We start from the raw sequence: 21,540 nt of genomic DNA on the forward strand, positions 1-21,540 counted from the left end.
GTTATGTATATTTGGATAACATGCACACTTCATTTCTTATACTTAATTTCTTTCAGTTGAAAGAAAATGTAACAGTCAAGACTATAATCTGATTGCATTACTAATACTTCTGACTAAAATCTGATTGTGATTTGAAACTGTACCTATACTTTTAACCTTAGAAGATTAATTTATCCTGTAAAATGTAAGACTATTAACTAAAACGTAAAACATAAAAATGCACACTGAAAATATAAAGTAAACAATGATTTACTGAAAAGAACAGTTTTATTTAAAAAGCCAAAGCACCTATTAAGGTGGCTTCATAACAATATTTAATTTAAATGCATGTGTCAAATTTAGCATCATCAACATCATAAATCAGAGCTTGCTCAAGGACCTTGTCCTTATTCTTGCAAATGTCACATAATGCAAATATACAATAAATGCACCGCAAATGCACTTGATGAAAAACATACTTTATCTTAACAAACATTAAAAATGCACAGCATCCATTTCATTTTGCCTCATATATACAGAATGAATAATTTATCAGTAGGCAGGAATGCCGCAGGTAAGAGTGCTTGAATGAGTTCCAGGTTGTTTCTGCTTTCATTACATGAAGAGTGCTTAGCAACATAACAAATAAAGAGCATAGTATATTATGTAAGCTTTTTCCCACTGCAATGTTCTGCATGATCGTCAGTGAGGGTTTGGGCATATTCTGAATCCCAGTCCCTTTGGAAAATATTATGTAATTGGCTTTGAATGGTTTGCTGACCCCACCCTACTGCGGAACCTGTCTGATTCACCACAAGCCCAACCCCTGCCGTCTGGGTGAAATAATTCTCAGACCAGTTGGATGTGCCTGTAGAACATGAAATAAATAATCAATCATTAGATCAAGATTGCTATTTTGACATTCAATTTTTTGACATGTTTCAAAACTTCACAGTGTTTCAATTGTACAGCTTAACATGTAGGACTCTTACTGTTGGCAGGCATTATTTTGAGGCAATGCCAAACCTGCCTTCAAGTGGGAGCAATATGGATTGTCCTTTGAAAAAAAGCATGCAAGTGAGATCATGCTGTGACATTGGTGCATGTATAAGGGAAACAACCAACATACCAATATAAACAACTCGATCAGTCACCATGTATTTGGCATGGTTGACACGTGCAAACGGAATCGTCTTCTGCTCTTTTGCTGAAGGCACTTCGAAAACTTTCTGTGAAACGAAAGTATTTTTTTAGTAATTAAATCACCAGTCATTACGGATTTAAAAAAATAAATAATAAGAACATACAGAAACATACAGTATGAATGTTGCAGCTCAGAGGAGGCTTGTTGAGGACTGATAAAGACTGTAGAAAGACAAACATGGCACCAGGTGAGTGATTCCAACAACTGACCAACAGTTTCACCTCAACACCTCTTGCACAAGCAGCCTCACGGAGCGCTGAGTCGATGGCAGGCCAGAACCTAAACAACATAACAGTCATTATGAAACCACGAAGAATACCATAACAATATTTCACAAAGCTGAGCAAAAGCTATTATGCACCATATACATGCACATAGTCCCACATAAAATTTATTGTATCCCCACTCAAATATCAAGAGGTAAAGATTACCGGATGGGCTCTTTGAACTGGGACATGGGAAGGTAGTCCATCACAGACACACAGATAAACTGCTCAGCATCAGCAATTACAGAAAGGATGCTTGAGAGATCATCAGAACGTCCATATGATGATAAAGGAGGAGGAGAACTCTACAATAATAAGTTCATATAACAGGTATCAGTAGCATACTGTATTGGTCTGAATTCACTGAAAATGCTTGTGTCATGTTCAGAAATGAATAAAACAAGATGTAGGCCACATATACATGCACTGCATTCACAAAAAAGACAGTATTCTGATTCTCTTAAGTGAAAATATGGTGAAATAAGAAAATTCTCAAGAAAATCAATACAGTGCAAGAAAGCAGATGAGAAATGCATAAACTTGTGAACAGGTTAGAATTGTTTTTTATAAAAGTGTATATAGAAATACATGATATGGCAAAACATATATTATGATTATAGTGAACATAAGACAGTTAAAGGGATAGTTCAACCAAAAATGAAAATCTCATCTGTCATCATTTACTCACCCTCATGTCTTTCCAAACCCATATGACTTTCTTTTCTCCATGGAATCCATGAGGAGAATCTTTAAAGAATGTTGAGAAACTGTTCTTCCCATATAATGAAAGTATAAAGTGACTAAAGTCATCTTTACGCTGCAAAGGTGGCTCAAAATGACACTGAAGTGGCAATTTAGTGTATTCACACAGTTTAAGTCTGCTCTGAGATATATATTCTCTCTCAGAACTGCCTTTGATATGAGGGGCTGAGGCGGGTCAGAGCAGGCATAATTTAGATTGTCTTTTATGCCAGATTGCATCTTTACACAGAATTTTGAGCAAGTACAGAGCAGTCTTAACTAGGTTGTGTAAAAACACCCTAAGGTTGTCAGTCCCTTTAATTCTGCCTAACATCTCCTATTGTGTTTCACAAAAATAAAGACATGAGGTGAGTAAATACCAACAGAATTAAAATGTTTGGGTGAACTATCCCTATAAACAAACAAAGTCAACTTGTGAGAGAAACACAACTCACAGACAAATAGACACGTGCAGGGACACCGTTGAATTTAACAGCTAATGGGTACTTAGAACTAGACAGGGCGGAGAACCGGCCAGGCCAGAAAGGTGGTAGCGATCCATTCTTCTGAGTGCCAGTCTCCCAGTAAATGTCAAATATCCGTGAGGCATCCTGTGCTAGACAGCTACAGTCTTCTACAGACACTCCAACCTCTTTGACCTGCCAGAAATATTAATTATAAAGGTCAGCATTATAGGAATTTACAGTATATTGGGTTAATTGCTATTTTGATTTCAAATCCAACATTTCACAAAGGAGCCGTAGTATTTCTAGTCCAATTAAATTAACTGGGTGATCTGATTATTTACTTGATTTACATAGTGTATAACCAATAGGAAAAGGGTGCACAGTGTTGACAGTTTTAGAAGTACCTGGGTAAGGGAACGCCAGTCCATGTTTGCACTCCCTACGTACATGTGTTTCTTATCCACAACCCATAGTTTGGTGTGCAAAATGCCCCCAGTGATACTCTGTAGGTCAACTCCCCTGACCTCAGCCCCTGAGAGAAAAAATAAAGCAAGAGAGCTGAGAATTTTTTTTTTACATTCCAAATATGAATCAATCATTCATCAATCTCAATATATTTGTTTTAACATGCTGTATGCAAAAGTGAAACCCTGTTGTACCTGTTGCTACTAGTTCATCTGTGTCTGCAATGTATGGCTGAGGGGCGTTCACAGCAATCTTTAACTTCACTCCTTTGGGTTCCAGCTGCTTTAGTTTGTTGAACACTTTTTTGCCCTTTAGAAAATATATGACTGAGTTGACCCTTCGCTAAGCCCGCCTTAAATGCACTTCTGACCAATCTTGCCCTGCCGCCATTATTCTGACATGCGATAGCTATTTTACAATGAAAGCCTATGGGAGTAATGTGTGACTGAGTACTTTTAAGGGGGAGCTTAGTGAAGGGTCAATTGCCTTCCAAAATAACAGAACCAGTGGTGTGCAGAACACATTATCAAAGAAAACAAAATTAGTAACACCCTATTTTAATGCAAAATATGTAGTAAAATGTCCATGACCCAACATACCAGCACAGACGAGGGCTCTGTAAGACCAAGGTCTGAGTCTCGGAGTGTGAAATAGAACGCAGCAATGTGGACAGAGCTGTTTGCTCCATTTAGTAGGTCAGTCCAAGCCTCAAAGATGCTTGGTAGGTGTGGTGAGCCAGAGGGTAGGCCTTCAGGAACACTTTCAACAAGAGTGAACCTGATAAGGAACAATTCGAAAAACGTTTAAAACCTTTACATTTCAACGTTGCCATTTCAAGACTTCAGAAATATTAAGATAAACTGCTTTCTCACCTACAGTCAGAGGTGCATGTCTCTTGAGGCAGCCATAAACTTTCCACCCAGTGCAGCTCCAGTTGTGACATTAGGTGTGACATAGATTTAGGGATTCCATACTGCCAGATGTGTAGTCCAAATCCACCCAAAAGGAGGAGTATGGAGGGCAAGAGAAAGAAAAGAGCTAAGCTCCCTCCTTTTCCTTGCTAAAACCAGATAAAGTTAATGATTAAAAAAGTTACTGTTTTCTTATGCAAACTTCTTCCCTGCCAAACATGATATACTAAGACCTCAGAAAGTGATTAAATGACTTTGGCTGTTTAATTTCACACATACCCTTCTGTTGAAATATGATTTTTTTTTAATGGCAAAACAGAAATGCATCTATGCATGTACACTTACTTCAAATTAGTCCTGAGAGAGACGTTTCAGGTGCAACAAGAAGCCATTCCCACTGAGTATTACTAATGAGATTTTTACATTTTCTAAAGAAAATGTGAGAGATGCCAGAGACTATTTAGCCCCAGAAGGACCACTGGTATTAAAATTAATGGGAGAAATTGGAACGCCCAACAAATGTAGAAAAGGAAGTCTCGCCTAACTGGTTAAAGAGCCAGTCACCTTTAAGATACAGACATCGCCCGTCAGTCAACTCAAGAACACAAATGCACATTAACGGAACCAGCCTGAAAAATAGCATCTTTTAGTGTGATCTGAGCTAAAGAATCACAATTTATGACACCATTGCTGTCAGATTTTTCTGTTGATTACTGCTGAAATTGTTTTAATTTAAATCTCGACCAACCACTTTTGGAGATTTCTGTCTTTCACCATTCAAACAGATAGGAGCTGTACTTTTATGCCGATTGTTTAAATAGAAAAAAGCTGCCCAGCCTACTCCGGATTCTCCAATGATGGCCACAGAGTAACTAACTTGACTTGAAAGGGACTATGGCGATGCGTGAGCCTAATTACACAAATTATGAATGCACGTTATAAAATATGATACACCCTACCTTTAAAGGTGTGCACATTCTGGTCTTGCTGTGTGTTGTGTCAGTAGTATCAGCAGTTTTTCTTTTCTGTCCTGTTTCTTCAAAGCATTTTTCTGAGTCTTTCCTGTCTGATGATTTATGCATCTTAGCAGTTTCATCTTGACCTCTATGTGTCCAACCATCAACTTTATCAGGAACAGAGCACTGTTTCACATCATTCTCTGTTACACAATTTTCTTCTACCATTTGTGATTGGTATACCTTCTCTTTCACACTTCCCTTTTCAAAGTCTTCTACCAAAGTATCTTCACAAACTTGATCTGAGGACTCAACAGAGGAGCAAGAGCATAGCAGCTCTACTGCTGAATATTGTGCAGATATCGGTTCATCTTCAAAAGGGGTCTCTCCAATTGCAGTCTCAAATTCATTAACGGGCTCTATGACGAGATCAGAGGTTACAGAGGTCTTATTGATGTTCTTGAGTGGGGGCCGTTGCAGTGCCATTTCAACCTGATCAGAGTCCTTTGTAATCTCAGATGTTTGATCAAGGGATTGATCTCTTCTCGGAACTAAAGGACTGGAGGTGTTATCTGAGATATCGCAGCTTGTGTGCAAACGAGCTGATGGGATGGGCAGTGCTGTTTCTCTCCCCCCAGATCCTGATATTTTTGCCTTTCCAGCTTCAAAAGAGCCAGCTTTTTCTTTTTGGCCCTGTTGACTGGATCCATCTGTCTTGGGTGAGGTGGATGACTCTGCAGTCTGGACGGTTACTCGCTTTCGGGCCAGGGAGCTTTGGAAGGTAGGAATGCGGGACATTGTGGTTCTCCCTGCTTTATGCGATTCTTCTTCATCCTCTTTCCTCTCAGATGTTGCCTTATCATTGTCTTCCTCACCTAACAAATGTTCAACTGACCTAAAATGCACATCCTCAGGTTCCTATAACATAAATAGAATTCAAACACATCATAATATATTGTTTGAGAGTGTATACATCAATACTGTATGTATTGTTTGAGCGCAAGTAATGTAGCATTGTTTTGGGTGTATACAATTGTTTTTTTTACTTGGTATTTATTTATTTTTTAATGGTAATAACGTAGTAAAATAACGTGCTGTTTTTAGATAATATGAGTAACACTCAATCATCAGCATTTCACTTGATCTCTATTAACCTTAAAAACTATTAAAATGAAATTCGATTGATTTATTTCAAAAGATCAGGAAGATACATGTGTCAACATGAGTGCAACAAATATAAACTCAAAAACAGCTAAAGAAAGCAATATGAAACCGTTTTTTATACCCTTTAACATCAAGTTTTGAGCTTTGAGTTAGCACGGAAGCTACTCACCATGACCACAGCCGTCAGCCGAGAACAGCCCCTCACAACTCCTTAACAATATTTAAAAGGTTATAAAATAAATATTTCCAAAACAAATATCTGACAATCTGTACGAGGAGATAAACTTGATATCTGTGTCTGCGACGTGGCTGCAGAACTGCACACAGTGCGGTACAGTGAAGAAGAATAAGAGAGAGAGAGAGAGAGAGAGAGAGAGAGAGAGAGAGAGAGACCTAACACAATCATGAGTTCGTGTATTATTAGTGCCTACCCACCTCTGACTCAGCCTGGGTTTGTACGCACCACTCCCGCGAACCATCCCCATGGCGACTGACAAAATCCAGGATTAAAGTTATTAAATCACTAGTTATAAATAAAGTATATAATTTGTCACGAACACATACAGTCTTATTATTTAAAACAGGACCTATACGCACACAATTTTATTTAGAGTAATGAAATACAGTCATAAACGGTGATGACAGTTACAAAAACGACGGTTTAGTTAGATGGCTAAAATCAGAGTTTCTTTAGCATAGATGGTCCACTTATATTACAATGAATGGGAGAAATTTGAACGCTCAACGGATGTAGAAATGAAGTCCCGCCTTACAGTTAAAAGAGCCAATCACCTTATAGATACAGACATCACCTTTCAATCAATTCTAGAATGCGCATGCGTATTAGCTATATAAGCTTCGAAAAGCGTTTTTTTCTTTAGTGTAATATGAGATAAAGAATTACAATTTATGATACCAATATTGCCAGAGATTATTTGAAATATGTTCTTTTTGATTGTAATCTTGGCCAACCGTTTTTGAGATTTTTGTCTTTTTCTCCATTCAAGTAGATAGGAGCTGCACTGGCATGACTGGAAATAGCTTCCCGAGAGCGTTCCAAAAATGGGCGACAGTGGACTGACTTGCTAGAAAACTTTTTTAAAAATTAACTAACCGCCGTTTCCTGTTCTCAGTGCCAATATATTCACACTAACATCATCTTTGAATTTTAATGGAAATGACATCGAGGCTGTGAGGGATAGACATGCACATGCAGTCTCTTCAGTGGGATTAACTGCAGTTTAAAGTGTTTTTGGATCGTTCTTGGGACAAAACATTGATTAAAATATCTGTCCAAGAACATTCAGTATACAAAGAACTCCAGAGTTGTGGAAAATCAGATGTGATCTAGGAACGTTATACCGCTTTATGCAGCTTACTATATATATATATATATATGTTCTGTGCCATTAGCGTCACCAAACGGAATTAAAAAAATAAACGTTGTTTTTAAACACATTTCCGAATATACGATCTGCCATTGGCCGAAAAAACAGATAATCCCCACTTTATTTGAAATAAAAACAAAGCAGCTCTACTGCTGAATAGATGTTGAGTGCAATGGCATGACCAAAATAACACTTTTGTTTCACCAGTGGGCGTGGTTGGTAGTAGGCGTAACTTGTAGAGGGAGTGGTTTGAAGCATGAAGTCTCGCTTCCTCTGTTGTTTACTTTTTACATTACCATCAAATGCCGCTAGATGTCGCCAGCAGCGCGAGTCCTTCTGATAAAAACACTGGAGTTGGAAAGGGCGGCGGAGCTCACTGATGAGGGAACGGATTTATCAGATTTAACTTCTTGAGGTCGACTACATATACCTTGTAATTTCTACGGTATTGTTGGTCTCGTAATTTTTGTAATATTTACAGCATATTTTTAAAAAAATTGCTGCCGCATTTTTTATAACAAAACCATTCCTGTTTGTGAACTAGCAAATCGATTTTGAAGTGAATTTAGCAACGTTAGCTACACAGCTAGCAATTGTACATCAGTATTATGTCATTTTTAGTTTAAATGTTTGTCTCTTGTACATTTATGAACAGTTGAAAACTGTTTGAACGATCGCAGTTCTTTAAATCTCGATGAACGGGCGATTATTTAACGAATAAATAAAGTCAGACTGCCTCTGCGACTGGGAACAACTGTCAAAACAAATCTCATATAACTGTAAAGTCACAAATCTAAGCAGATGTATGTGTTGCATTGTATTTCCCTCCGCTTTTTTTTGTTTCAATTTCGTCACACAAATGAAAACCTTTGTTGTCGACGATTAGACACACGAGGAACTTGGTATTTAGTGTTGACGTAATGTTACAGTTGTTATTGTTTAGGAAAACTTTCCTGTGGCATTTACTAATTAAGATTGTACATTTTCACTTTCACTTTGCAGGTGCAGATCCCAGAGAGATAAGGGGGACGTCTATATATTATTTATTTTATTTTTATTTATTCTTTTATTTCGTGAGCATGGTCTCGCAGTTTCACAGTGAAAGAATATTTGTGAAATAAATATTCTCACCTAGAATTAATGTGCTGCTAATTTGTTTAGGGGCAAGTATGCCAAACTTTTCAATTACTTTCCTGAATTTAGTTTTTAGTATTTTTATATGATTTATCCTGACACTTTGTTTTATATTAGTTTTGTTTTATAATGTTTTTAAATAATTGTTAAAGACCCAGTTTAAACATTTTGTGACACATTTTTCGTTCCTTTATACATTCCTCTTTTTGCACATCATAATGCAGGCTCCAGTTCCACCTTCCTCCATCAGACCAGCCGTGGCCCCATCAGTAGAGCTGGGTGTCACAGTTCTTTACACTTGTCTTTATGGTGGTCTGTTCTTAGTTGTATTCATTCAGCTCTGGTTGCTGTTACTCTACCGGCACAAACGATGGAGCTACCAGAGTGTTTTTCTTTTTCTTTGCCTGTTTTGGGCAGCCCTTCGCACAACACTCTTTTCGTTTTATTTTCGTGACGCCCTTGCTGCCAACCACCTGCCCACCCCGGTCTACTGGCTCCTTTATTGTTTTCCGGTGTGTTTGCAGTTTTTCACCCTAAGTCTCTTCAACCTTTTCTTCACTCAGGTAAGACAATAAAGATTTACTTAAATTTAAGCAAGCTTTAAACTGTAGTGTAAATTGGTGTTTGCTATGATGAGAAGTCACTCCACTCCCTAATAACATTATTTTGTTTTGACAGGAATTACTCAAAGTTAGAAGTTTTTTCAACATTGAGCCTAGCAAAGGACTGTGAGTGCATTTACATACACATACACATATACAGTGCGTCAAATATTACTGGATGGGTAGCTGTTTTTAAAAGTGGTTACAGTGGCTAAATGTAACTTTTTCTTATTGAGAATTGTGTGTTTGTGTATAAATATTTGACTTTCAGATGGTTGGCTCGCTGTGTGTATGTAGCCATGAGTGCAGCCTTCCTGTGTGTCAACATAGTTTGCGCGAGTTTCGGAAAGCATGGAGGAACTGGTGGAGCTGGTGACAAAGTGTGGAACCTGGTTTTAGTTCGGGTGCTGGTTAACGACCTACTCTTTATTCTGGAAGCTGTGTGCCTGGCCACATCTCTGCTCCTATTAACTCGATTTTCTTCCCACACCACCCCTTATCTACACAATAAGGTAATGCATACTTTGCAATAGCATGCTCCCAAAGTAATTTAAAGAGATAGTTCATCCAAAAATGAAAATTCTCTCATCATTTACTCACCCTCATGCCATCACAGATGTGTATGATTTCCTTTCTTCAGCAGAAAACAAAGATTTTTAGAAAAATATCTCTGCTCTGTAGGTCTATACAATACAAGTGAACAGAGATCAGACCTTTGCAGCTAAAAAAAAAATCACATAAAGGAAACATAAAAATTATCTATATTACTATATAATTCATATCTTCAGAAGCAATATAATAGGTGTGGGTGATAAACAGACCAAAATTTATGTCAAATTTTTACTCTAAATTAATCTAAATATGTGACTTTCAGATGTAAAAGTGAAAGCGAAGATTTAGATAAGAAAAAAAGGACTTAAATTTGTATCTGTTTCTTACACATGCCTATTATATTGCTTCTGAAGACATGGACTTAACCACTGGAGTCTTCTGGATTACTTTTTTTCACTATTGTGTTTTGCTGAAGAAAGAAAGTCATGCACATCTGGGATGGCATGAGAGTGAGTAAATGATGAGAGCATTTTCATTGTTGGGTGAACTATTCCTTTAAAGTCAAGTTGAAGCAGCCCAACGAACCTGTTCGCAACCCATTTTACTTCCATAATCTGATGTATTTCTGATGTGTTTCTGTATGGAAAAAGGACATTCATTGAGACAAAATGTAGATTATTTGATTCTTTGGGAATTTATTAAGTGGCTGTTACACAACAGAATGGAGTCATGGGGTTAAGTTAAGATTTAGGACATCATCTAAAGAGTTAAGTTGTTTCAGGCAGAGCAAGTTATTACATTTTGAAGAGAAAGTAAGAAGCCCCAGCTCCTCCATAACCAGCTGAATCCTATCAAACCAAATCCTACTGAATCCTGTCCTATTTTTGCATGGAAAACAATAAATATCCAAAAGTTATTCACAGCTATTTATGTTGTTCTTTGCTTTATAGGGGCTTTGTCGTACTGCAGTGCTGGGAGCAGGTGTAATCCTACTCTTCTCCACTAGGGCTTGCTACAACCTCGCAGTGCTGTTTTTGTCTGAGAATCATAAAGTAGAGGCCTTTGATTATGACTGGTACAACATCTCTGATCAGGTGCGCTGTGGGATTGTTCACATAAAAATAATTATTCCTTCATTATTTACTCAGCCTCATGCTGTCTCAAACCTGTATGACATAATTTCTTCTGTGTATCACAAACAAAGATTTTTTTGAAGGATACATGATATTTGTTTCTCCATAAAATGCAAGTCAATGGGGTCCAAAACTTTGAAGCTCCATAAAGGTAATCCATATGACTCGAGTGGTTTAATCCATGTCTTCTGAAGAGATACAATCGGTTTTGGGTGAGAAATAGATTAAAATGTAACTCCTTTGGCACTATTTATCTTGACATCTGCCATCTTGACGTGTTCATGATTTGATTACACTTGTGCTTGACGCATGCAAAAAAATCTTTGCTTGTGTTCCACAGAAGAAAGTAATACAAGTTTAAGATGGCATAAGGGTGTGAACTATGAGAGAATTATCATTTTACACTATTCCTAATGAGGTGCTAATTTAAGCGTATTTCTCTCTGGTCAGTTTGTGATGTTTAGTGTTGATCTTCTTTAAGGCTGACCTTCGCAGTGAACTTGGAGAAAGAGGCTACATTATTTTTGGAGCTGTTCTCTTCATTTGGGAGTTGCTACCGACCAGTTTGCTCATTCTCATCTTCAGAGTTCACCAGCCTCCTCAAGAAAAGGTTTGTAGATTAGCTGTTTTTCTATGCCTCATTTGAATTTTTGTGTTGGCTTTTGTCTTTATTATTATATTTATTAAATTAATCTTCATTTATTTAATTGTCTTTATCATGTAAAATATATTCATACTGTAAATTTGCATAATTTAATACATCTCTTCTGTTATGAACATGGTTTCAGTTAAATAAACAAAATTCTAGGTAAGGGATTGTAAAAAGACAATTTTGGAAATGTTGACATAAACTGTTTATAGTTCGAAAATGGTCAAATATATATATTTTATTTTTATTTTTATGAAACCATAAACCATATGAATGCGAAGATAACATTTTTTTGAACTTGGGCACACATTTTATCGTCTCAGACATTTGTCATCGATCCTTTTACTGTATCTTTTATATTATTTCAGATCTACAGCCCACCCATGAGCAACACACAAATCTCAAGGTCATATTTCTTTGATGATCCTCCTGGAATGGATGATTCAGGTTCTCTCTGGAGTCACAGCATAAATCCTTATAGCTGGTAAAGGCGGTCTTTGAAGGTTACAATTCCAGTATTTTAGCACATTAAACAACCAAACTCTCTCTCTCTGCATCAACAGTTGGTTTGGGTCCAGTGAGTCGACTCCTCTCCTCTTTAATAAGACTGATCAGAACAGCCAGCATCACTCCCTCTACTCAACTCCACAGACCTGACCACTATGCATAGCTGCAGAGATTTTCCTCTGATCTTCTCAGGCAATAGAACAGCAATACCTCTTCCTATTGAGTAGCTCAATAGGTATTTTTGCACTAATATGCATCAGATGCACATGAACTTCTGAAATTGCACCTTGATTTTGTAAAGCTGACCACTATTTTAGACAAGACGCTTCTCATAAAAGGGACCAGTTAATGATTTTATTATCTGGAAGTGTGTTTTTACCATATTTTCAAATTTGATTGGAATTGTCTGGTACTTATGATCTTCCACTTTAAAAGGGAACAATACTTTAGGTATTAGCCTTGTATTTGATAATCTGAAAACCCTGATATGTGAAGTTATTTTAATAATAAATTAATTTAAACAAGTACATTTTGTAATTTGCTTTTTACTGTGTTGACATCTTGCCATTCGAGTTTCCCATAGTATAAACGGTTTAATCTTTGACAAACTCGCAATTACTCAAATTTTATGAACGCTTCAACTTCTCCCACTTTACCTTTGCGACGTCATAATAAAACAACTAAAGGCAACAGCTTCACCAATTGCAAGATAATAAGACTACCATTTTAAAACCATTTATGTATTATAGTTGATGCTACCTGGTCAAAGTTCTTCTACATTTTGTCAGAATATAGAGGTGAAATAATGGAGTGCTTTCAGTATTTTCCTCTCAACAGCAACAGACACATATGAGTCCATTTTGGTATTATGAGTGTTGCCATATAAACAAATAACCTCTTAGTCCAAGGATATTAACGGCTCAGAGTTGAATCTCTGAGTTGTCATTTTGTAATTACAGTAATTTAAATGCCACATGAGCACAGCATTAATTCCTAATTACTTTCCACTGCTGTGATTTTTAATGCTCATTATCAGAACTCAGGATGAGGAAGTTGTGCTTCTGTTTCGCTAACAAAATACAAACATTCGTTTTTATTTAATGTACTCTCTGGACATGAATGTCTGTTTTGAATAGTTTATTGTGCACCATTTACAGATCCTCCTATTAAAATATTTTATACATTTTGTAGTGTTGCATTTACACCAATGTTTGGTTCATGGTCATATCTCACCCATAACCAAAATAAACCTAAAGAAAAAAAAAAATTGCTTATGTTGAGCTCGAAATAATGAAAATACACAAAAGAAGAGAAAACGTCAAATTTTAAGGGCACAAAAAAAAAAAATCCACAGACTTCATTGATCTTTGAACACTCGTCCTCTGATACAAATCACATTCAAAAGTCTGCCAATATGCAATACTTGATTCAAATGTGACAGCTGACTTATTAGGATCCTTTATCTTCACGCATCATTATCCAGAAACCAGTTCACTTAACGAATCCAACGTACAGCAGAAAGGGTCTTGATGTGCCGCTCTTAAATAACATCTAAGAACACAAGCTTTTCTCTGATTAGTTGACATCTCAGCATGCCAAGTGCCCAAGAGAGTCATTGAAAAGCATTGCTAATGTCTGAATTGTCACAATTGCATATTTTAATAGATCATTGTTATCAGTGGTCAGGAGGTTGCGCCGTCTCCAGCTTGCGGAGGCGCCGCCGCCTCAACTCCGCTGCACTCGGCTCGCCGTCGTCGTCGTCTTTGTCACACTCTTCCTCCTTCCTTTCTTTGTCCCCTCCTGTGGTTGAGTCTGCTTGAGAAATGCCTGTAGCTCCATTTGCAGATCCAACTATGAACAAGAGAGAACACAATGCGTTTACACTGATTGATGCCCCATCTTTTTAGTTACTATTTTGCAAAAATTTATCATTAGCTTTGATCATTAATTTAGGGAAATTATGCCAATTTATTTCCTGACATGTAGAATATGTTTTTCAACTGATCAGATTTGTATTACCAAATTCAATATGGTCAAAACAATTAAAGGGTATATTCCGGGTTCAATACAATTAAGCTCAATCAACCGCATTTGTGGCATAATGTTTATTACCACACAAATTAATTTTCTTAAAGAAAATAATAACAAATCTGTTACATTGAGGCACTTACAATGGAAGTGAATTTTTGAAGGGTTTAAAAGCAGACATGTGAGGCTTTTACAGAAGCACTTACATACATTCTTCTGTTAAAACTTGTGTATTATTTGAGCTGTAAAGTTGTTTAAATTGTCATTTTTACAGTCATTTTAGGATTTTAGGTTCTCTTTATATTGTCATGGCAATAAAGATGTAAAATTGGCTATAACTTTACACAGAAAAGGTTAGCAAGTGATTTTATCACACTGAAATAAATGTTAACACATTAAGTCTTGTGGCTAAACCTTTGAAACGGTGAGTATTTTAACAAAAAATTGGCCCCCATTCACTTCCATTGTAAGTGTCTCACTGTAACCCAAAGCTTTTTTTAAAGGTGCTATATGTAATATTTTTACTGTACTAAATCATAAAATGACCATAATGTGTCATTAGAAAATTAGGAAACATGCCAAGTTGAAATATTGGCTTCTCCGATAACAATGCTGCAGCCAGAATATTCTACTTTGAAGTTTCCATTCCAGGCCGGAATTTCTGTTTATGTTTTGGCGTGTGTGATCCGGCCCACTGCCCACTCACCAACAGTATTTCAACACCGCTGGGTTTCCAGATTTGAAGAAGTGTGCAGGCAAACAACACTGTGTGCTGCAGCCATGGAAGCCAGCACACTAATTGGATCAGAGATAACAGATTCCACCCAACCAAAAAAGCCTCACCACCCGTCTAAATCCACCATGACCAGAGGCGTAGTAAAACAAGGATAAATATTGGAGATGCCTTTGGAAGATGGCGACAGCTTAAAGCCCAGAAATCCTTTAAAACGGATGCAGAGTTGGCTAATTGTGGCAACCCCCATGAGCTTTAATTCTGGGGTGAGGCAGACAACTCACCAGTAGTTTGAATTTGGACTGCAGTACCCATTTCAAACGCTTGTTGTCAATCTTACATACAGCAATAAAAAGGAGGGACGAGTCTGAAGGAATTTTTGTGGAAATCAATATAATGCTACAAATGCTGTTGATTGAGCTTAACTTGTTGTATTGAACCCGGAATATTCCTTTGGCACAACCATTTAATTGAAGACATTTTCCTTTTCCCATACACCATCACAATATCTCCACGACATTGTTTTAAGATAACTTAAATAAATAAATCCATCAAAATTAAAGTCTGATTGAATGGTCAAGTTAAATCAGAGCATGAACAAGTGTTTCACCACGGGACAAAAACTGTGTGAACTTATGTGAATAAACCAACATAATGCTTATGGCTCATTCTTTCTAAAATGGAAATGTCATTTAAAAACTATTTTTATTTCATTATAAATAATTCTACTTTATTATATTCAAATTACATTTCTGCATTCCATTCATTCAAATGCAATTAAAATTTCACTGGTAACACTTTACAATAAGATTCCATTTATTAACATTAGTTAATATGAACCAACAATAAAAAATACTTTTACAGCATTTATTATTCTTAGTTTGTTAATTTCAAAAGTTGCATTTGTTACATTATTTAGTGCACTATGAACTAACGTTTGTATTTTAATTAACTTAAAGATTAATAAACGCTGTTAAGAATATATTGTTCATTGTTTGCTCATGATACCTCATGCATTAATGTTAATGAATGAAACCTTATTGTAAAGTATTACAAATGAACTTATATACTGTAATTAGATTCAACAAGTCATTCACAATTAAATTCTAAGTGGTTTATCATCCCTGATTTCCACCTTTTAATCCAATATTAGTAAAGTAATTCAGGAAGTTGTGAAATCAATAATTGTTTTCTACTTACTGGTTTGAGCCTCAGTCTCCTGACTGGGGATTTCAGTGTTGTCCATGGAGGAAGACGACTCCATATTAGCTGATGCACTAGTCTCACTAGTGTTGGCTTCTGATCTAGGAGGACTAAACAGAAAGTAGGTAAGAAAACAAAAACACTGGGATTACAGAGGTAGGAACTGGATGTGCCACTTTCCATCAAAACAAAGCAATGTTTGCATACCTTAATGTAGCCACCGTGCTGAGGTAGTGGTGAATGTTGAGCATGGCAGCATCCAGCAGTGTGTGGATGTTGTGAAGGCACTGCAGCCTGGCTTCCAAACCTTGCCTGCCCTCCTGCTCCAGTTCTCTGAGCTCAGCCTCTGACATGGTGGACAGAGTTGATGGAGGAGGCGGCATTGAAGACACTAATAAACATAGAGGAAGTCAAAGATTACTCAGGGATTTAAATAAGCTACAAACGTATATAATAATACAGCATTTTGATCAATTTGACATACTAAAGGGTGGAGGTGGAGGCATCGGCATCCATGGAGATGATGGGAAAGGCGGTGGCATGGAAAAGGGGAAACCGGGCATTGCTCCAGGAGCAGCAGAGGCACTTTCTGCAATAGGCTGAGTAGAGCTGCTGGCTCCTGATTCTACACGACAGATGGTGAGAATAAATAACTTTAATCAGAAAGACAGATGAGTATTCCAAAAGAGATAAAATGTGCTCACCTGCTCCCTGTGTCTGCGTTCCATCTGCACTGGCCTGTGGAGTGTTAGTGGTTGCTTGACCACCTGGGGCAGCAGGAGGTGGAGGTGCACCAGGGAAGGGACCCCAAAACGGAAAAAGTCCTGGAGGAAACTGAGGAATCATACCTGGGGCGACTGCATGGAACACATGTAACATGTAAAGGGAAGTCAGATTTGCAGAATCAAATAAGCCATGTTCAGCTAAACAACCTTGAAAAGTAATTCATTTAAAGGGACAGTTCACCAAAATGATTATACATAATATTAATGTTGTTATAAACCCATATGTCTTTCTCTCTACCATGGAACACAAGATTAAAGGCAGTAAGCCAGCCTCAATCACCATTCATTATCACTGTATGGAAAAAAGATTAAATGAAAGTAAATGGTGTCTGACACTGTCATACTGCCTAATGTTTTGTTTTGTGTTCCATAGAAGATAGTCAGATGGGTTTGGAACAACATGAGGGTGAGTAAATATTTTCATTTTAGGGTGAACTATCCCTGAGATTGGCAGAAGCAGTCAATCGATATGGCTTAATCAGCCTAGTTTTGGCAACCTAGTTTTTGACATTTTATCATACCGTTGACAGGTGGAGGTACATTAGCAGGAGCAGCAGGGGCTGGTGCCTGTGGAGGAGGTGGGGCAGGAGTCTGATTTGGCTGGGATGCTCGGAGAACATCCATACGACATGTTGGACATGTCTGCTGCCTCTGGAACCATGAGCGAAGGCAACTACAAAGGGACAAAGAATTCTGAATATCATTATCAGGTAATACAAGGAAAGAAAGAGAAATGCCTTCCATTTATTTATCATATATATTGGCTGTGAACCTTGAGTGAAAGATGTGGTTGCAGGGAAGTTTCTTGGCTCCTGTCACCATCTCTTCTCTACAGATAATGCACACATTGTCAGTGGCTTGCAAGTCCTCAGGGGTGGCATCTGGATAGCTGTGAAAAATACAATTAGTCATTTGGTAAATCCTCAAAAATATTAAATGATGCACCATTTTGAAAGCTCATCTAAACAGAAAGGTGAAAAGGGGCCAACGAAACACTGGCAGGTGCTCTAAAGATGAAATTCAATAACTCGCAAGGTGATATCTGACAAAACCACAAATGAACGCACACAAAGTGTTCCTGAATGTCAACAAATTATCATCACAATAATTTCATTTTTGTCACATTTGCAGCCACATTAGTTGCAGTCTGGAGCCCTGTGACCTATAATTACAAATGACCATAAACAATATTTTAGATTATTTAAAAATAGAGATACTCACAGAGTATTCATATTACGAATGGCTCGTCGAGACATGATGGCGTCTGTTACTGCCTTCTTGAATTGCCTGATATATACAAACATTTTGCAAGAGCAGGGAAAAGTGAGTCAAACTGTACTGTTGACAGAGCACTGGTCCATAGCAGGAATAGAAAGATCTCTCACTTACCTCATTGCAAGATACATGGGCCGAATTGCAAACAGAGGGAAGGTGTGCACTTTTATCATTATGGTCATGAACGCCATATACAAGAGCACCTTGATGAAACCTGATAGAGTGCGTAGATAACATCAGTGTGAGTCAATAAGTGAATCTATTTTGGAAACATCACCATTTCATGCTATTTCATTGAAGCTATACCTGTAAAGAGCTCAGTGTACAGCATGTAGACAGCCTTATTGTCCCATGGGTTCTCACTCTGCAGGTCAATTGTGTGTAACATGTACTTGATGAAGGTGGTGAGCAACATTGTCATCAGAATGGCATACTGAAAGAAGCAATTCAGAAGCCATTTACCATACATTCAAAGCTTACTGTAATTGATCACAAGCCACAGGTCTTCTGAAACTCTAGTAGCCTGAAGTACTTCCTGATCTCTAAATTGACAAGCATTATACTTTATCAAATTAAGGTTAATCGCATAATTAAGTTTACGGATGACATGCCTTTCGTTGCTTTTAGTAATGCAATTTACTCTCACTGGATTTCGAGCTAAGATACCATTTGAAATGAAATAAAACGATGCTCACCTCAAAGCCAAACACCAGCTGCACTGATGCGCCTCTTGTTATAATGCTATGACAGGCATGATTGACAAATAGAAAGTCGAACACTCCCAGCAACACCATTAGAGCTGTACCAAAGAAAGAAAAAAAAGAAAAAACAGCATTTGTGGCATAATACTGATTACCACTCAAATAAATTATGACTCGTCCCTCCTTTTAAAAAAATATGGGTAACATTATCTATGTATCCATCCAAGCTTTTTTTTTTGTGACAAAAGGTTTTGTGCATCAAAAAGTTACCAATATTTTGTGGTAATCAACATTATGCCATAAATTATGTCGATTGACCTTAACTTGTCCTCAATCTGGAATATTCCTTTAAATATCTGTTAGTTCAAGACACATGTGCAGCTAAAACATTTGCATGTCAAAAAACAGAAAAAGAAAAAAGTAGTTTCGGATATAAAAATAGGAACTCAGGATACATTCAGCATCATTAAAAGAAAACAGACCACAGCATAAATCAGCAATATCTACTCACAGAGAACTCTGAAGTGGAAGAGCCATGAGATATTTGGACTCCTTTCCATCTGAAAAAATGTTTTATATTTGTAATAATTCAAAATGGGAAAAAAGAAATCTTTTTTTTTCAAATGTGTTCATATAAAAGGTGCTATATGTAAGATTGACAACAAGCGTTTGAAATGGGTACTGCAGTCCAAATTCAAACTACTGGTGAGTTGTCTGCCTCACCCCAGAATTAAAGCTCATGGGGGTTGCCACAATTAGCCAACTCTGCATCCGTTTTAAAGGATTTTTGGGCTTTAAGCTGTCGCCATCTTCCAAAGGCATCTCCAATATTTATCCTTGTTTTACTACGCCTCTGGTCATGGTGGATTTAGACGGGTGGTGAGGCTTTTTTGGTTGGGTGGAATCTGTTATCTCTGATCCAATTAGTGTGCTGGCTTCCATGGCTGCAGCACACAGTGTTGTTTGCCTGCACACTTGTTCAAATCTGGAAACCCAGCGGTGTTGAAATACTGTTGGTGAGTGGGCAGTGGGCCGGATCACACACGCCAAAACATGCCCAGAATGGAAACTTCAAAGTAGAATATTCTGGCTGCAGCATTGTTATCGGAGAAGCCAATATTCCAACTTAGTATGTTTTCTAATTCTCTAATGATATATTAAGGTCATTTTACGATTCAGTACAGTAAAAATATTACATATAGCACCTTTAACTTCTCAGTGTTCACTCACAAAGTCAACCCTGTCTTCAGCCAGCCAATGAAAGCACTTGAGGAACAGAAGCAAAGTGAAAAGGGCCACAAAGCGAGGTGAGAAATCATCTCGAAACACTGTGAAAGCCAAACAGGTCTCAGTCACTGCATACCAGGAGCGCTCTATCAGGTGCTAAAGGATACAAATATACCAGTCAGAACAGTTTTTTTTTTTTATGTTTAGAATAGACTATAAAACTTTATCTCTGGCACATTTTGTAAATCTACAAACCTACCTCCATTTCAGCAGCTCTCAATTGGCCAAAAAAGACCTTGCGCATTAATTTCCCCAGAAGGAATACCAACACAAAAGCCTGAATGTATAAAACCTGCAAGAGGAATTGTAATCAAGTCAGATTACAGTGTTTACAGAGTCCAGCTGGCTTCACACATATCAGACTTAACACTAAATAAACTGATGATGACTCACTGCCATACTAGGGCTGCTTTTGGTGATGTATACCACCGTCGGGTAGAACTGGTTCTTGAGGAAATAGGCATGGGCAATCACAGCGCCAGTAAGTGCCAAACTGGTGGCTGTCACTAGAGCGGCTCGCACCATCTTGGACTATAAAGGAAGGTAAACAATAAACAAGAAGGACATGGGGTTAGCTTAGAATGCAGATAAATACACTGATGAGGTCAAGCAACATTTCAGATAAACATAATGCTGACAGACCAGTATTACCAGCATTATTATCATCTTCCAGATGCTAATCGCTAATCATGTCTGACAGAAGCATCTGCTTACTTGGTAACTAAAGGCCCAGACTGCAGTCTGCTGAATAGGAATTACATAAATGATACGGAAGTATGACAATTAATCTACAACCGCAGACAACAAACACGAACTAAATCCGACAAGGCATGTTTTTAATAACCCCGCCATATGCTTACAAGTGTCAAGTTTGGAGTGGATTGGACGATTAGCTACAGTAGTCAGGACTGACACTGTCTTACCTACTGCCGCAGGAATCCGCTATTTATCCGTTAGACAGATGGCCTATGTTGCGTTTAGCTTCGAATAGCTGCGTCTCGTTTCTAGCCTTCCATCTAAAAACAATCCTGTGTTTCCCAGGGCTCTTGTAGCCGTAGCCACTTGACGGCTACGTGTTTATTTTTCGCTTGCTCTCGAGAAAGGCCACCTCACTTCCGGTAAGTAGTCATTCCTGCCAGTAGAGTGAAGACAGCAAAGCAGCGCGAGACCAGCGAACTGTTTGCATGGTTGCGCCTAAAAAGTCTCTATTCCAAAATAAAAGCCCACCTGGGTCAAACCAAAGTCTTTTTCGAGGCAAGTCATTCAACTCGGCGGCCACCTTTGAAACACTCCCGGAAAGACTGGGCAGCTATTTTCAACGCAATCAAGCGGCATAATAGTACAGCTAGTACATGAATGAGGAAATATTTAAAATCAGCAGTAAAATTTGACAAGAATTTTATCATAATT

General features: G+C 37.7%; 3 protein-coding genes across 6 annotated transcripts; 1 reads left to right on the forward strand and 2 right to left on the reverse strand.

The window, feature by feature from the left end:
• Positions 1 to 257: 257 nt before the first annotated feature.
• LOC127663436 (5'-3' exonuclease PLD3-like) lies at positions 258 to 6,809 on the reverse strand. The gene is made up of 11 exons (XM_052155035.1): positions 6,323 to 6,809; positions 4,993 to 5,907; positions 3,995 to 4,182; positions 3,722 to 3,899; positions 3,317 to 3,431; positions 3,062 to 3,189; positions 2,646 to 2,849; positions 1,615 to 1,754; positions 1,297 to 1,462; positions 1,109 to 1,208; positions 258 to 847 (listed from the first exon to the last, which is right to left on the reverse strand). Exons 1-11 carry the CDS (start codon positions 6,323 to 6,325, stop codon positions 642 to 644), a joined length of 2,343 nt encoding a protein of 780 aa, XP_052010995.1. The 5' UTR covers positions 6,326 to 6,809; the 3' UTR covers positions 258 to 641.
• A 1,057-nt stretch (positions 6,810 to 7,866) lies between these two features.
• Positions 7,867 to 12,639, forward strand: LOC127617038 (integral membrane protein GPR137-like). 4 transcript variants are annotated; one of them, XM_052088903.1, is made up of 8 exons: positions 7,867 to 7,974; positions 8,544 to 9,238; positions 9,354 to 9,403; positions 9,549 to 9,789; positions 10,780 to 10,923; positions 11,444 to 11,572; positions 11,980 to 12,095; positions 12,175 to 12,639. In XM_052088903.1, the coding sequence occupies exons 2-8, from the start codon at positions 8,894 to 8,896 to the stop codon at positions 12,266 to 12,268; spliced, it is 1,119 nt and encodes a 372-aa protein (XP_051944863.1). In that variant the 5' UTR covers positions 7,867 to 7,974; positions 8,544 to 8,893; the 3' UTR covers positions 12,269 to 12,639. The 4 variants fall into 4 exon arrangements, with proteins under 4 accessions (XP_051944863.1, XP_051944861.1, XP_051944864.1 ...); XM_052088901.1 differs by having other exon boundaries at positions 7,880 to 7,986; XM_052088904.1 differs by having other exon boundaries at positions 7,897 to 7,956.
• Positions 12,640 to 13,234: 595 nt separating this feature from the next.
• Positions 13,235 to 21,270, reverse strand: LOC127617030 (E3 ubiquitin-protein ligase synoviolin). The gene is made up of 16 exons (XM_052088891.1): positions 21,054 to 21,270; positions 20,524 to 20,661; positions 20,330 to 20,422; positions 20,074 to 20,226; positions 19,355 to 19,403; positions 18,838 to 18,941; positions 18,449 to 18,575; positions 18,257 to 18,356; positions 18,089 to 18,154; positions 17,640 to 17,756; positions 17,389 to 17,540; positions 16,787 to 16,939; positions 16,567 to 16,707; positions 16,290 to 16,473; positions 16,080 to 16,192; positions 13,235 to 13,969 (listed from the first exon to the last, which is right to left on the reverse strand). Exons 2-16 carry the CDS (start codon positions 20,653 to 20,655, stop codon positions 13,794 to 13,796), a joined length of 1,860 nt encoding a protein of 619 aa, XP_051944851.1. The 5' UTR covers positions 20,656 to 20,661; positions 21,054 to 21,270; the 3' UTR covers positions 13,235 to 13,793.
• Between the last annotated feature and the right edge of the window lie 270 nt (positions 21,271 to 21,540).

The sequence above is a fragment of the Xyrauchen texanus genome, chromosome 23 (genome assembly GCF_025860055.1).
Source record: "Xyrauchen texanus isolate HMW12.3.18 chromosome 23, RBS_HiC_50CHRs, whole genome shotgun sequence".
Taxonomy (NCBI): Eukaryota; Metazoa; Chordata; class Actinopteri; order Cypriniformes; family Catostomidae; genus Xyrauchen; species Xyrauchen texanus.